This window comes from Callorhinus ursinus, unplaced genomic scaffold (assembly GCF_003265705.2).
Source record: "Callorhinus ursinus isolate GAN/ISIS: 27379988/994484 unplaced genomic scaffold, GSC_fseal_2.0 scaffold20, whole genome shotgun sequence".
Taxonomy (NCBI): Eukaryota; Metazoa; Chordata; class Mammalia; order Carnivora; family Otariidae; genus Callorhinus; species Callorhinus ursinus.
The window spans coordinates 839,219-852,628 of NW_027397082.1; the positions used below are offsets into that span (position 1 = coordinate 839,219).

The following is a 13,410-nucleotide window of genomic DNA, read 5'->3' on the forward strand; positions in this document are numbered from 1 at the left end:
GGAACAATACCTTTACCTCCTCTTGGCTAGGAGGGGCATCCCAAGGGGGGGAAGAGGCTGGGGAGTAGAGCATTTTGAAAGCAAACAAAGTTCATTTTGGGTGGCTACAGGTAATTTCTGAGTGGAGCTGCCTGGTCATGGAGGTGAATCGGGGCTGGTTTAGTCTCCTGGACTCTGTGCTGAACTTGGACAGTGATTGCAGAATGCCCAGGGGTCGCGGGTGTTGAGAAGGGGGCGTTCAGGGCTGGGCAGAGGGTGTTGACTACTTGGCCGCAGGAGACCCTGCTCTTTCTCTCGAAGCCTCACAGCCCTTGTGTGGTGACAACTTGCAGAGCTTGGCAGAGACAGCAGATTGTCCGCACACTTTTCACACTGCAGCGTTATTGACTTTGACTTTGTTCCCCCAGGTCTGTTTTTTGGAACCCTACTATGCGCTAGGTTCTGTGGGGATAGCATGGCAAGCCAAAAACAGCCTCAAGTGCTGTTGAGTGGGTAGCCACGGACCTTTGTCACAGAGCTACAACAATGAGGCTCCAGCTCCCATGCAGGGTGCAGGTGCTCTGAAGGAGCAGCGTGGCGGGCTCACAGGGAAGCAGAGCCCCGAGGAGGCCAGAGTGCTGCGGTGACAGGGGCCAGGGGCCTCTGGGAGGCTAGAGAAGTGGGCCGCGCCAGCCTGGGAGGCCTGTGGGCCACGTTGAGGATTTTTCTGGGTACTCCCAACTAGGCAGCTTCCCGAGGCCGCTCTTCACAGGGTGGTGGGCACCCACCTTGATGGATCAGCCGACCCCCTGCATGGGCCCTAGTCATGACCAGCCAGATGTGAGGGCCAGGTGGCTTCCTGCGCCTCTTGGGAACTGCTCAGGGCTTGGCCCCTCTGCTGGCCTCTGTCCGCGTTCACTTGTTGCCCAGAGGTGCCCACCCTTAAAGGTGTGGCCTGTGGACAGGTGGTCAGGGGTAGCTCTCATCCTCCTCCTCGACTGTCTCTTTTTTCCGGAGCTGCAGTTGTTTACCAGGTTACCATGGAGGCAGGGGGATGGTGCAGGGCAGGGAAGCCCGGTGGACCTGGCCTGGGTAGTGAACACCGATTTGTGGGGCCTCACTCGAGGACCTGGGGGTTCAAGTAAGGCTCCCTCCTTTTCCCTGGAGTGGGGTGTGGCACAGTCTTGGGTTAAAAAGGGCAGGTATGTCCTCCACAGCAGGCCCGGATGCTTGGGGGCCCAGCACAGCCCCTTCCAAGATGAGATGCTCTGGTGGCTTTTGCAAGGGTCTCTGCCTGGAGAAGCGGGATCTCTGCAAAGTTTGTTTTCAAGAAGGTTTTATTTCTATGCAAATAGGCGGCTTAGGGCCTAGGAGAAAGGTTAGGGTTTAACCCTGGTGGCACCTTGCTTAATTTGGAATTTCCTGAATGAATGTGGTTTCAGTCCTGGGGCACAGGATCGCCCAGGGGGAAAATTTCCTTTTCTCTGTAAATCATGGGAGAAAAGTGATCCCTGGGGCTTGGACCTGCCTTTCTTGGTCTTGGGGGGCAAAGCCAGCTGGGGATATGCCCCTCCCACCGCAGAGGCTCCCTGCCCCCTCCGACCTTAGGAAACCTCCCCAAGAGGCCATCCTGACCCAGCTCCTTGCTAAAGCCCCCTCGGGCTACGAATCTGTGCCTTCAGCCTGAACATGATTTCTGCCCCGGCCAGGCCTGAACTTGCTGAGGCCTGCGTTGCCAGATCAAACCCATTCAAATGAGGAGGGCCATCTGTTTCCCAGTATCCAGCTGCTGTCCCTTCATTTGTAAATGGCTGGGATGCTGCTGGTGGGGCGGGGGGGGGGGGGGCAGTCCTGGGACACAGCTGCAGACTCTGAACAAGTGTTGGAGCTGGGGTCCTGCTGAGAGTAGAAAGGTCCAGCCCTTTAAGTAAACTTGCCGATTGGTACCGGCAAAGGGCCCCGAGTTGAAGTGCAGGAGGCGGCCTTGCCTAACTCTTGGCCCACCCCCTTTCCCTTTTCTTTTGTCCCTGGGGGTACTATATTCACATGTTCCGAAAGTACTTACTGAGGGAAGGACTGGGGGAAGATGTCACAGAGCATCTGGACACCATCTGACCTTTCAGGGACTCGTAGGGCAAATGTACCTACCCCCTTGAGTATGCACTGTGGACTGTTTATGTCCACGTCAGGGGGTGAGCTGGTCCTGGGCAGCTTCGAGGAGCCAGGGGTAACAGTAAGTGTGGAAAGGTGACTTGCCACCCCTGAAAACTTGCTTCTGGAGTGTAGTCTGAGGACTGGCTTTGGGACATGGTCTCTGGAAAGCAGGCCGGTTACCCCACTTGCTGTAGCCTGGCTCCTCGAGCTTGGGACCTGTGCAGGGCATGGGTTGAGCCCCTTGCCCGAGGGATTTGGTGTTCAGGGTTACTCCCGGCATGCTGTGGGGTTGTGATGAGGCGTCCTGTCAAGGGAACTCTGCTGGGGTTTCTATGCTCCACATATAAATATCAGGTATCCCTGATTTGTTGGATGGATGAACAGTAGATGCTATTTTAATAAGCCACAGGCCTCTTCCCTCAACTAAATTCATCAAACAGGTGTCATCGGTGTTGATAACAACTCTGGCAAGATCCTGGGATGTTTAGTTCCATTTGCGAACATTCCAGAAATCCCCACTTAGGTAACTTACATAGATAGAATGTGACAGATTTGCACATTTGAAAGAAAACCCTGTCTTAAAGTCAGAGGAATGCAAATCAAGGTTCCCATGTGGTTGGGGCAAAAAAAAAAAAAAAATCTGCTTAGTTAGCATTAAGCTACAACCCGCACAGAGGAACCGAGGCCCACCCTGGCCAGAGCTGGGGTGAGGGGTGCTTTTTCTCAGACGTGCCCCCCACTTCAGGGTTGACAAAGGCCTTCGTAGGCAGCCTCTTGGTTTGTCCTCATGATGACCTTGACCAGCAGCAGGCTAGCCCGGAGGTGTTTTTCCTGTTCTATAAACCAGGACTCAGGCTCAGCGCTGGGAAGGGGCCGCCCAAGTTGATGTGGGTTCACCACTGCAAAACCAGGTCTCAGACTGCCCTTGGACACTGGCACTGAACTTCTTCCAGTGTGGGCTCTGGGAGCTTGTGGGAGATTCAGACTCTCAGACCCTACTCTACTCTACTGATGCCGAAACTTTGGAAGTAGGGCCCAAGGGGCTGTGTTTTAATAAACTGTCCAGGTGGTCTTTATGCAAAATAAAGTCTGAGAAGCACTGTGCTGATCCCCTCCTCAAGAAGCTCAGTTGGAGGGGATGGGTGGGGGAGGCGGACTATATTTGGCTGTGTATGTACTAGATGTATAAACAGAGGCTGTAGTGTCTTGGAGATGAGAGCAGTGATAATGGGAATCAGGCATTTTCACAGAGGAGATGATATTTGAGCTGGGCTTTGAAGGCTGAATAGGAGCTTGCCAGGCAGAGTGGGACAGGGTTTCCAGGTAGAGGAAAGAGTGCCCATTAGAACAGACAAGTCTAGGGTGTGAGGGAGAGGGTGGAGAGGGACCTGGGGCCTGGAGCAACCAAGGCCTGAATGTGGGTGATGTTCCTTGGGTTTTACCCTCTCAGAGTGGGGAGTGGTCTCTGCCTTTTTTTTTTTTTTTTTTTTAAGTCAAGATCAGATTTGCTTTTCAGAAGCTTGCTCCGGTGGTCCGTGGTGGATACATAGGGTGGACTGTGGCGGTGGGTTGGGGGCATCGTAGAGGTCTTTTGGAGAAAAGTTAGGGGCTCAGAGTGAACCTGCACGAGTGAGGTCTTGTCTTTGCTCTCTTTTCAGAGCTGTTTTGGAGAGAATTCACGGGGGTGCAGATGCAGGGGCTGATCCGATGGGAGGCGGGAGGGAGAAGCGGGGCTTTGGGGCGGACTTGGAGCTGGTGATTCCACTCAGCGAGAGGCTGCAGGTGGGGAAGCCGTGGAAGGAAGGGCACGTGCGGGTTTGGGGTAGCATCTCCATAGCTGGGCAGCTGGAAGGGGAAGCCTGTGAGCAGGGTCTTGAGCCGCATTGCCCTGGAGTGGATGGGAAGAGCCCCTGAGACGGAGGGGAACAGAGTGCCGGGAAGGGAGCACCAGAGCCAGGGGTGGGATTCGGCACCTGTTTGCAGATGCAGGGGGTGTGGAAGGAGGGGGAGGTCCCAGGAAGGCAAGAACTCCACCACAGGGCTCTGTGGTTAGAACTCACACACGTGCACAAGCAGAAAACAGAATGACACTAGAGATGATTAAGACTAACCTGTGTGTTAGGGGTGCTAGGAATATAATAGAGGGGTCCCCTCTGGTGTGCTGCATCCCCATCCTTCCGTGTTGAGCGCACCTGGGTGGGGGCTTTTCTTTCTTTCGTGCTTTGTCTACCGCCGCTGAGGAGCAGTGCTTTCGGCCGGAAGGTCTTCCTGCTGGCGGATACCTTCGTGTTTCTGCGGAGGGCTGGGCCGGAGCTAGCTGCTTTTTGCCCACTCTCTCTTTTATTACGTTCCTGGCTTGCAGGTGAAGAAACAAGAAGTGATGACAAAAACTGAGAGGCTTGTTTCCGGTCGCATAGGTTGTAAGCGGGCACGTTGGGACTTAGGTCTGTTTTCAGTGTGTTAACGTCTCCAGAATGTCCTTTTCAGAAGAGTCACCAGGGCGGGGACAGAGATGGGACCAGAGCCTTAACGTGAGGGCACCGGGAAGGGCTCAGGGACCAGCTGTGGGAACCGAAGGAGCATCCGATTAGGAAAGTGGCTTAACCCCTTCATAATGAGGAAGAGGGCCGTGCCATTGTCAGGACTCGGGGGCCTGAAAACATTTTGGGGGCAGATGAGGTTTTCAGAGCCGGAGATGATGTGTTCGTTTTAGAGGAGACACCTCTGCAAGGCCACTCTTGATCTTAAAGAGGGTGTTGCTAAAGGTCAGGCAAAGCCCGTTCATTCCTTCATTCCTTTACATGCTCGTGCAGCCATGTCCCTCCCCCCACCCCCCAGTTCCCTTCCTGATACAGGGAGCACAGAACCTTCCCACCGGGAGAGACTGGGTCAGTCGCTGGGGCCACCGGCAGTGTGCGCAAGGAAGCCCTGAAGGTCTTGAGAAGCACCAGCTTCCTCCCATGTCTGGCAAGTGTGTTTCCAGAAGGCAGGAGGCTCGGGCCTGGGTGAGCAGGCAGTCGAGCACATGGACCCCTCGTTCTGTATCCGACCGGGGCTGCAGACCACTGTGACAGAACTTGTAGTGCTAGTTTTTGCTTCAGATAATCTAATGGCATGTTTGGGAAATGCCGTTTGAACAGAGGGCTGACTTTTGAGGTTCTTGTTCAGGCAGAGCTGCTGGGGACTTGAGGCAGATGGGGCTCTTCGCTACCTGCGTCCTGGGGGTCCGGTGGAAAGTCTGCTCTCCTGGACATAAGAGTTTGATGCAGGTGTCGTGAACGGGGAGTAAACCTTCCTTTTGGTGTCCCGCTCTCCCCTTTTGGAGAACGTGATAATTAACAGCCTGGAACATCAGGATCAGAAGGAAAGGAGATGCTGACAAAAGACAGGGGGTGAATATTTCCACGTCGGGTCCAGATCTCGGGTGATAGTGATGGCTCCTTGGATGAGCATTCCTAGGTACTTGGCTGTTTCTACAGTTTGATTTTCTCATGGGCAGCAGCATCATTTCTTTTTCAAACTTGGAAGGCTGTTCGCCATGTATCTCCAAGATAGACCTAAATTATATGAGGGGTGTGCCTAAATATGTAATTTTTAATGGTTACCATATTGGAACCATATGCCATTATCCCGTCTGATCATGAGGAATGTGAGCCAGTCCAGAATTTCTGGAACAGGCAAGCTACTGTGGCAGAGGTAGCTATTAGTGTTTGTTACGGCCCCTGTGGAACAGACAAGGAGAGTTTTAAGTGCTGACGTGTGTCTATAAGACACCCCGACAATTGGTCGGAAAGAGAAATCTGCAGCCTCTCAGACTGTTTACGTATCTGCATTCCATCGCTTTGATTCCTTTGTGTCCCCCCGTTTTTATGTTGGCAGTATTTCTTGAGGCAGGGAGCTTTCATCTTTATATTGTGCAGCGTATTTGTCTCTCCCTCCTGCCTCTTGCCTCTTAAAGAACAAGTAGTACCCGTGCCTTATAAGGTGTCCGTTTGATGTCAGGATTTTTGTCTTCTGCAAGTCTGCTCTTGCAGAGGGGAGGCTTGGAGGATGTCTGAGCTGAGAGAGCCAGCTCTGCCGTCGCCCTCACTGGCTGTGTGTCTGCAGAGGCCCCGGGGTAGGGCCCGCAGGGGCGGTCATTTCTGATGTCACTGGGGGAGGGGGGACCCCGGTGCCTTTATGTCTTTCCGTTGGTGAGTTCCGGTACCAGGCAGGCTGATCCGGTGCCATCTGTGGGTTACGGAGAAGCTGGGCCGTAATGCCCAGGGTCTCGACTGTCCAGACTCCCTCAACTCACGCTTGTAAAAATACTTCAGGAGTCCTGTGTGCGATGAGGGGGTTTTGTATTCCAGCCCCATGGACAGAAAATTGGGTATCGGCCAGGTAAATCTTTGTACCTGGAGCATGGCGCGGCCGCTTCAGGCCATCTCAGACCAGGAGGGTGAGTCGAGGCTAACCGAACAGACAGGATCAGCCGCCGCGGACTTCCAAGTGTCACCCGCGCTGTGACATTGCAGTGACATTTGCAGCTTTGGTCTGTGGGCTGTTTCTGTCCAGACGTGGGCAGCCCCACAGCAGTGATATTTATTTCTCTCGTACAGGGCGGTGCAATATCAGGGAGGGCACCAGGAAACCCAGGCTGTTTTACTACTCTTGCCCCTGGGCTGGTGCGACAGTTCCCGTGGGGGCCCTGAGCTGCGCCGAGGGGTGCAGGTTGGTCCCCGCACCCTGCCCCCCACCCCCCGCCAGGCCCCGGCAGTGCGTGATCTGTTTTTCCTATTCTCTCTCTTTCTCCCCTTTTAACCCTTTCTGGCGGAATGTGTTTGGGGCTTGGATGGCCCTGACTATCTGAGAGGGAGGGGCGTCGGAGGCTGCCTTCCAGTGGCCACCCCACTGCATCCTCGAAGCTGGGGCTCCTGTTTCTTCGCCGTGGTCGTCTCGACTCGTGAAAAGCCACCGTCCCGAGGAAACCCCGGGAAGGGCTGAATCTGTGCCGTGTGACGTAGTTGTCCTGCAGGCACAGGCTGCTTTGTTCGTCCGGAAGGGTTTAAATCTGTCGTCCACCCTCTGCAAGCGATTGGACGGGGCGACACGCGGGCTTCCCATCTGTTCTCTCTTTGCATTTGGGCGCCATTTCAAAAACCGCACGGGAAAGTTTATAGGCAAACGTTATAAAAAGTGACAGTCTGAAGTGCTGCTATGGCTGGTTTGGCAACGTAAAGCGTTACCTGAAATAGCTTACTGTTCCCAGCGCCCTCCCCGCCCCAGTTGTCCCCAGGCAGTCCTGCTGGTGACCCTGGCCAGGGTGGGTAAGTCACGGCCCTTTTCTGACTTTCACGGGATGTCCCGTTCCCCCCCCCCCCCCCCCGCCCTCCCCTGGGCTCTGGAAACAGCCAGCCAGGATTTGCTTCCCTGGGCTTGTTTACCCTGCAGCCGCTGACATCACGCAGTGTCCCTCCAAGAGTCCGTGGTCCCTGCCTCAGTTTCCTTCTCTGCCCAGATGAGGCCCCTCCGCTCCCCAGGAATGAGGGCACGAGGCCTTCCTGAGGGGAGGGGAGGGGAGGGGAGGGTGGCCCACGGCGGGGATCGCACAGACTGTATGCGGGGTACCCCGCCTGCGTGCTCACTCTTTCATTTCCTAACCTCCCAGGAGTCACTTTAGGGAGAAGAAGCAGTGAGACCTCCTGCTGCTGGCACCTCTCAGGGTTTGGAACTTCTGGGGAGAAAGTTGAATTCCGCGCGCCCACTGTGTGCGTGTGGTGTGCCGAACCAGCACACACAGAGCCCTCCCCGGCCGTCACCTCACCTGCTGGCCCGCTTAGCTGTTTTGGGTCACGGCGACACTGTCCGACGGTAGTGTCCGTCTGTGCTAGCTTTCTCACCTCTTTGTGAACTTACATTATGAGCGATAGGTGGGCACATTCGGTGTCCGTCTGCGGATGTCCCTGAAAAGAGTATTTGGTGTGGAGCAGAGGGGCTTCAGGAAGCTTCCCCTTGGTTGTGTTTTGGCGAGATCAGATGAGGGACAGTGTTGGACTGTGCGCTCCACGTGGATTTCAGCCCCGCTCTGCACAAGAAAGGTTAAAAGTAAGCTGTAGCACCAGGAAAGAAAAAATCCAGGAAATGTTAATATCACTATAAAAGGTATTGTTTAAATCTCCCGGGGAATACTTTGCCCTGTGTCAACCGTCGGGTGTTACAGAGCAGGCCGAGCAGCTTGTTGGAGTCGGGGCGGGGCGGGGGGGGGGGGGGGGGGCACCGGCCGTGTCCGTGGAGGCAGACCGACCTCAGGGAGGCTGCGGGGCCATGGCAGACGCTTCGTCGCTGGTGTCAGAGGACTTGGCTATATCTTCTTGGCTCCGTGTGAGGGAGATACCTGTGCAGGTGTGGGCAGAGCAGTCGGGGAGCGTGTTTGCAGGGAGTCGGGTGCAGAAGAGAAACCCAAGCCCGGAGTGGCCTCCACGGAGCCAGCTGTTGGGGTTCCAGGCAAAGCACCCATGTCCTTGCCCCTTGTCCCGAGGTGTCTGATGCCGGAACCCACAAGCTGGGTGGGGGTGCTCCCGGGTGGCGTGGCAGTGGACCGGTGTGGCGTCCCTTCCCTCCTCCCACTCACCTCCCGCTCATTCCCCCTCCCTCCACCACTGTCCCTCTCTTCCGCCCTCCCCTTCTTCGTATTCGCCTGTTTGCCCTTCTTCCTGAGCTGCCCTCCCTGAGGGTGCTCCTCCTGGCACGCACCCCAGTCTTTCTGGGCTTCTCACAGCCCGGGTGAGCTTTCTGTGAAGGGGTCGCTCAGGTGAGGGAGGAGCTCACGCTTTCTGAATTTCCCATGCTGTAGTTACGGGTTCAGACTTGGAGTCAGGTGGCTTCGTCTTATGGATGAACATCCTTATTGATGTATTTGGGGGAGTTATTTTACTGTCCTCGAAGCTTATCGTCTAACTGGAAAATGGGGTGACAGTTTTGACCTGGTTTTACTAGAAATAAAAACCCGCTTTTAGTATAAGTCATCTTACACCGAGTTGGGAGCCTGTCATTAAACTGTCCTGCATTCTGGGGAGATCCACCAATCCAGGTTTTCTCTTGAGTGTCCTCTGGAAAGAGTGGTGCTCAAGTCCCCGTGAGCATTTTCAGCCTTGAAGAACGACGGCAGCAGTGCCGGTCATGGGCCCAGCAAGCTAGGGATGGGACGATGGCGTTCCTGTTGGTTGGCTCATTGGGTCCTCACAAGGGACACCGTGTTATTTGGGCCTTCTTGCTCTTCAGTGGATGAGGGGCTGGGGGTGGAGAGATCAAGCAGGAATGGAGTGGAATTGGGCCTCAGGGCTCCATCCTCTTCTCGTGCAGGATGGCCCCCATTTATCAAGCGGTTCCTGTGTGTCCAGCCCCAAACAGGACGTGGTCCCTGCCCTTGAGGCCTCATTGTGCCCGGTTCCTCCTTCTACAACTGGCAGGTGGTGGTGTCTTTGGTGACATGGGTCCAGGCACCTCTGGTTTCAGTGAGACTTAGTGGTTTACCTGTTTCAGGTGAGGCAAAGGTTTCTCAGTGAACATGCGTTCCTTTAAAAACAGGGAAATCATGGCTGTGCCTTGGTCAGGGGAGAGATTTTTCTGCGTCATAAGTGCAAGTATCTTGCTTATTATTATTATTTTTTAAAGCAGTGTGAGCGTGTCCCACTGCCTGTGTGAAGTAGGGACGTGGTTCTCCTGATCTGAGGGCCAGGGTAGAAGCAGGCTGGCTGCATGGGTCCCCGTCTCTCCTAAAGAGAGAGGGGAGTACTGTGGTTTGGGTCCCGCTACTCCTCCTCGGTCATCTCTTGATGACCAACTCTGACTCAAAGGAAAGCCAATGTTGTAATATTCTTAGTGACATGATGATGATGATGATGCCATGTGGGCCTCATAAATATTATTTTATGATCCGGGCCAATCCAGTGTAAATTCATTCTAACATTATGGGTGCTGTTTCAGTAATTATTTGTCAGTTGTAGGGGACCCAAATGGCATCTGATCCTTACTTTAACCAGCTGTGAAAGGGGTTGGGCCAGGTGTCCTTTGGGGCACCATGAGTACTGAGGTGACTCCAGGCCTCTGGAAGTGGGGCAAGGTCTGAGATTTGGGGCCAAACTGAATTCCTTTTTCTCCTCTTCTTCCTCCCGCTCTTGCCCACATATTTCCTCCTCTCCCTTTTGTGCCCAGGCTTCAGAGTTCAGGATCTTTCTATTAGTCCCGCAATTCAGTTGCATTAGGGGACCTGAACAACCTCAGAAGTGGCCTGAGGACCTTCCAGCTAAGTTCCCAGCGCCATGCTTCTCAAACATCACTGTGCCCTTCACCACTAGGGAAGCCTTCCCTGAACAGCCCATTCAGCGGGGGTTGGCAAACTTTTTGTAAAGGGCAAGGCTTTGCAGGACATAGGGCATCTGTTACAACTAGTCAGCTCTGCCACTGTAACAACAGTGGTCCCAGACCATACTTAAGGAACGAGTGTGGCTGTTTACAAAAACGGGCGAAGGCTGGGTTTGGCCTGGGGACCATAGTTTCCCAGCGCCCGCTCTAGAACGAGTCCTCCCCCGTGGTCTGTGCTGGTGCTGCCGTCTTGCTGTGTTTGGCTTCCTGACACTTAAGACCACCTCGCGTACTTTGTATTTTTGGCTGATTTTTTATTTATTGTCGGTCACCTCCACTGTAATTAAAGTCCCGCCAGTGTTGCAAGGATTTCATGGTGACCTGTTGCTTCCTGAGCATCCAGAGTAAAGCGTGGCCTGTGGTAGGTGTTCAGGAGGTGTTGAATGAGAAAAACAAACTTATTTGGGAAATGTAAACTGTCTGTGAGTTGGGGTTTTCTGCCCTTGTTCCCGGGTATGTTTGTCATGTTAAATTTGACTTTTTTCTTATTTGTTGTTGTGGTTAGCTCTTTATGTCCACATCCTCTTCAGCATCTGGGCCCATCTTGGCATGTGTGCCTTTGGAGATGCCCCTTTGGGGAGTCCTGGCCCTCCCGTGTTTGCCATTGATGATGGTGCTGTGGAGGATTTCTAGAACCAGAGGCACACGGTCCTCCCTGTTCCTTCAGTAGTGGGACCAAGGCACGAAGTGACTTTATTCCATTGTTATATGGGAGATTTGTCCAGACTACACTCAAAAGGGCAAAACAATTGCCTTGTGATGCTGCCCAGATTTGGAGCCATCCCAGAGCTGGGAAGCTTGATGTTTCTTGGGTCTGGGACTCTGGGTACCATTCACAGTTCCCATTGTGAGGGATGAAAGCCCATTCACGGGTCCTCGTGGGTCCCAGCCAGCAGCTCCGGCTGCTCTCCTTACAGACCCGTGGCTCCCTCTCATCTCTGCTTGCACACGTTGCACGGGTCCCCTCTTGCCCTGCATATCTGGGGACTGCAATCCTGTTCAGCACGGGGCCCTTCCGTGTGTATGCTTGGGGGTGGGGCGGGACGCCCAAGGGGTCCTGAGCCCTCTGTCTAGATCTTGCTGTCTCCCTGGGAGACAGGACATGGCCACGGGATCTGTGGTGCTTCCCCAGAAGCGGGCGAAGTGGGCAGGTGAACAAGGAGGGGAGATCCATGTCACCCCAGGCCTGGGGGATGGATGGCAAGCCCACATCCAGCAGGATGAGTTGGGCCTGGAAGGATGAATTGGGTAAATGGGGAGGTGAGGCAGGAAGGCATACCTCTAAAAGGACATAGAGCTACAGGTCTGAGGGGGCTGGAACCCGGGACGTGTGGTGGGGGCTGGTGGGCAGGGAGGGACCCAGCTGTGACTGTGTCAGAGGGTAAGGTACACAGTGCTCAGCGGCTTCATTTCCAGATCCTTTTCAGTGCAACATGAAGACCACCTCTCGGCTGTCTGGGGGCATTTCGTTCTTTTTGGTGTGAAGAAAAACAGGGTGTTCAGCTTGCCCAGCACACAATTAGGTCTCCAGACCGGCAAAGTGATCTGAGCCTTACAGCTTTGCAGAAGGACTCATTAGTTTCCCTTGAGTTTGAGGCATTTCATTTTAAGAAGCTCGGCTTTGTGACAACAAAAGTCTTAACAAAAATAGGGGTGTGTGTGTGTGTGTGTGTGTGTGTGTGTGTGTAGGTGTAGACACACAGCCATGCAGTCGCATTGTATGAAAAAGATGATAAAACACACGTCCCTACAAATAAAATGCCACAGTAGAATTGCCGGGGTGTGACAGTTGCAAGCAAGACTTTGGATTGGCAATCGACTGAAAAGTTTTTTTGTACGATATTGTTCAATACTGGGGTTCGGGTGTGTGTTTACAGCCCCCCAGCTTGCGCAGACTCAGCGGGGCAGCTTCCACTGGGTGCTTCCTCCGGTCCACATCTCGGACACTCAGTCTCCTCTGTGCATGAGGCTGCTTCCTGGGTTCCCGGGCATGGGCAGAGGCGGACGCCCGCTGGGGCCATTTGCAAACCAACAATGGCCTCTCCCAGGAATGAACGGGCCGCCACTGACCTTTGTTGGACGTTCTCTCCTTTTCCTCCTTCCCATCTGTCTCCATCTTCTCTCTCCTACCTTTCTGCAGAGCCACCAACCAAATACCAAATCTCCCAACCTGAAGTTTACGTGGCCGCGCCCGGGGAGTCGCTAGAGTTGCGCTGTCCGTTGAGAGATGCCGCCACGATCATTTGGACTAAGGATGGGGTACACTTGGGGCCCAACAATAGGACAGTGCTTATTGGGGAATACTTGCAGATAAAAGGTGCCACACCTAGAGACTCCGGCCTCTATGCTTGCACGGCGGCTAGGCCGGTAGACAGCGAGGCTGTCTACTTCATGGTGAATGTCACAGGTGAGTTGGCCTGCGAGCCCTCCGCGCTCTCCCCTCTGTAGCCGTTTTCTGGGTCAAATTGTATTGGACAAGCGAAATCATAGTGGGAGCTGCTAATTGGATGCCACGCACAGAGCTTCATAGTTTGTTATTGATCTGTTTTTGAAGTTCTTCCATGGGACCAGCTCAACCAGAGAGGCTGGTCGTTAAAAATGACAGGATTCTCATGTGCAAAAGTAATATTTTCCTCTTAAGACAGTCCACTTTTATAGAAGTAAAAACACATCTTCAACCCCCTTCCCTCCGCCACCCATACTGCTGGCATCCTTGGCATTTAGAATCCAGGACTGAAATTTTTGATGTGGAAGATTTTGGATTCCTTTTATTAAAATGTGAGTGTCTCTCCTTTATTTTTCTTCCGTGCAGTTAGGGGGAACTGCACGGACCCCCTTTGTGGCCGAGTTTAAAGGTTTGCTTTCAGAAGT

The 13,410-nt window shown here is 53.9% G+C and overlaps 1 protein-coding gene across 17 annotated transcripts in view; it reads left to right on the top strand.

The window, feature by feature from the left end:
- The window catches only part of FGFR2 (fibroblast growth factor receptor 2), a 99,978-nt gene that overhangs the window by 13,475 nt on the left and 73,093 nt on the right, over positions 1–13,410 (top strand). For 10 of the 17 annotated variants that reach the window (XM_073904094.1, XM_073904095.1, XM_073904096.1 and 7 more), the window contains exon 3: positions 12,680–12,946. The exons of the other annotated variants lie outside the window; for them this stretch is intronic. In XM_073904094.1, coding sequence (XP_073760195.1) covers positions 12,680–12,946 — 267 coding nt within the window. The remainder of the gene's footprint in view (positions 1–12,679; positions 12,947–13,410) is intronic. 17 annotated transcript variants of the gene reach the window in all.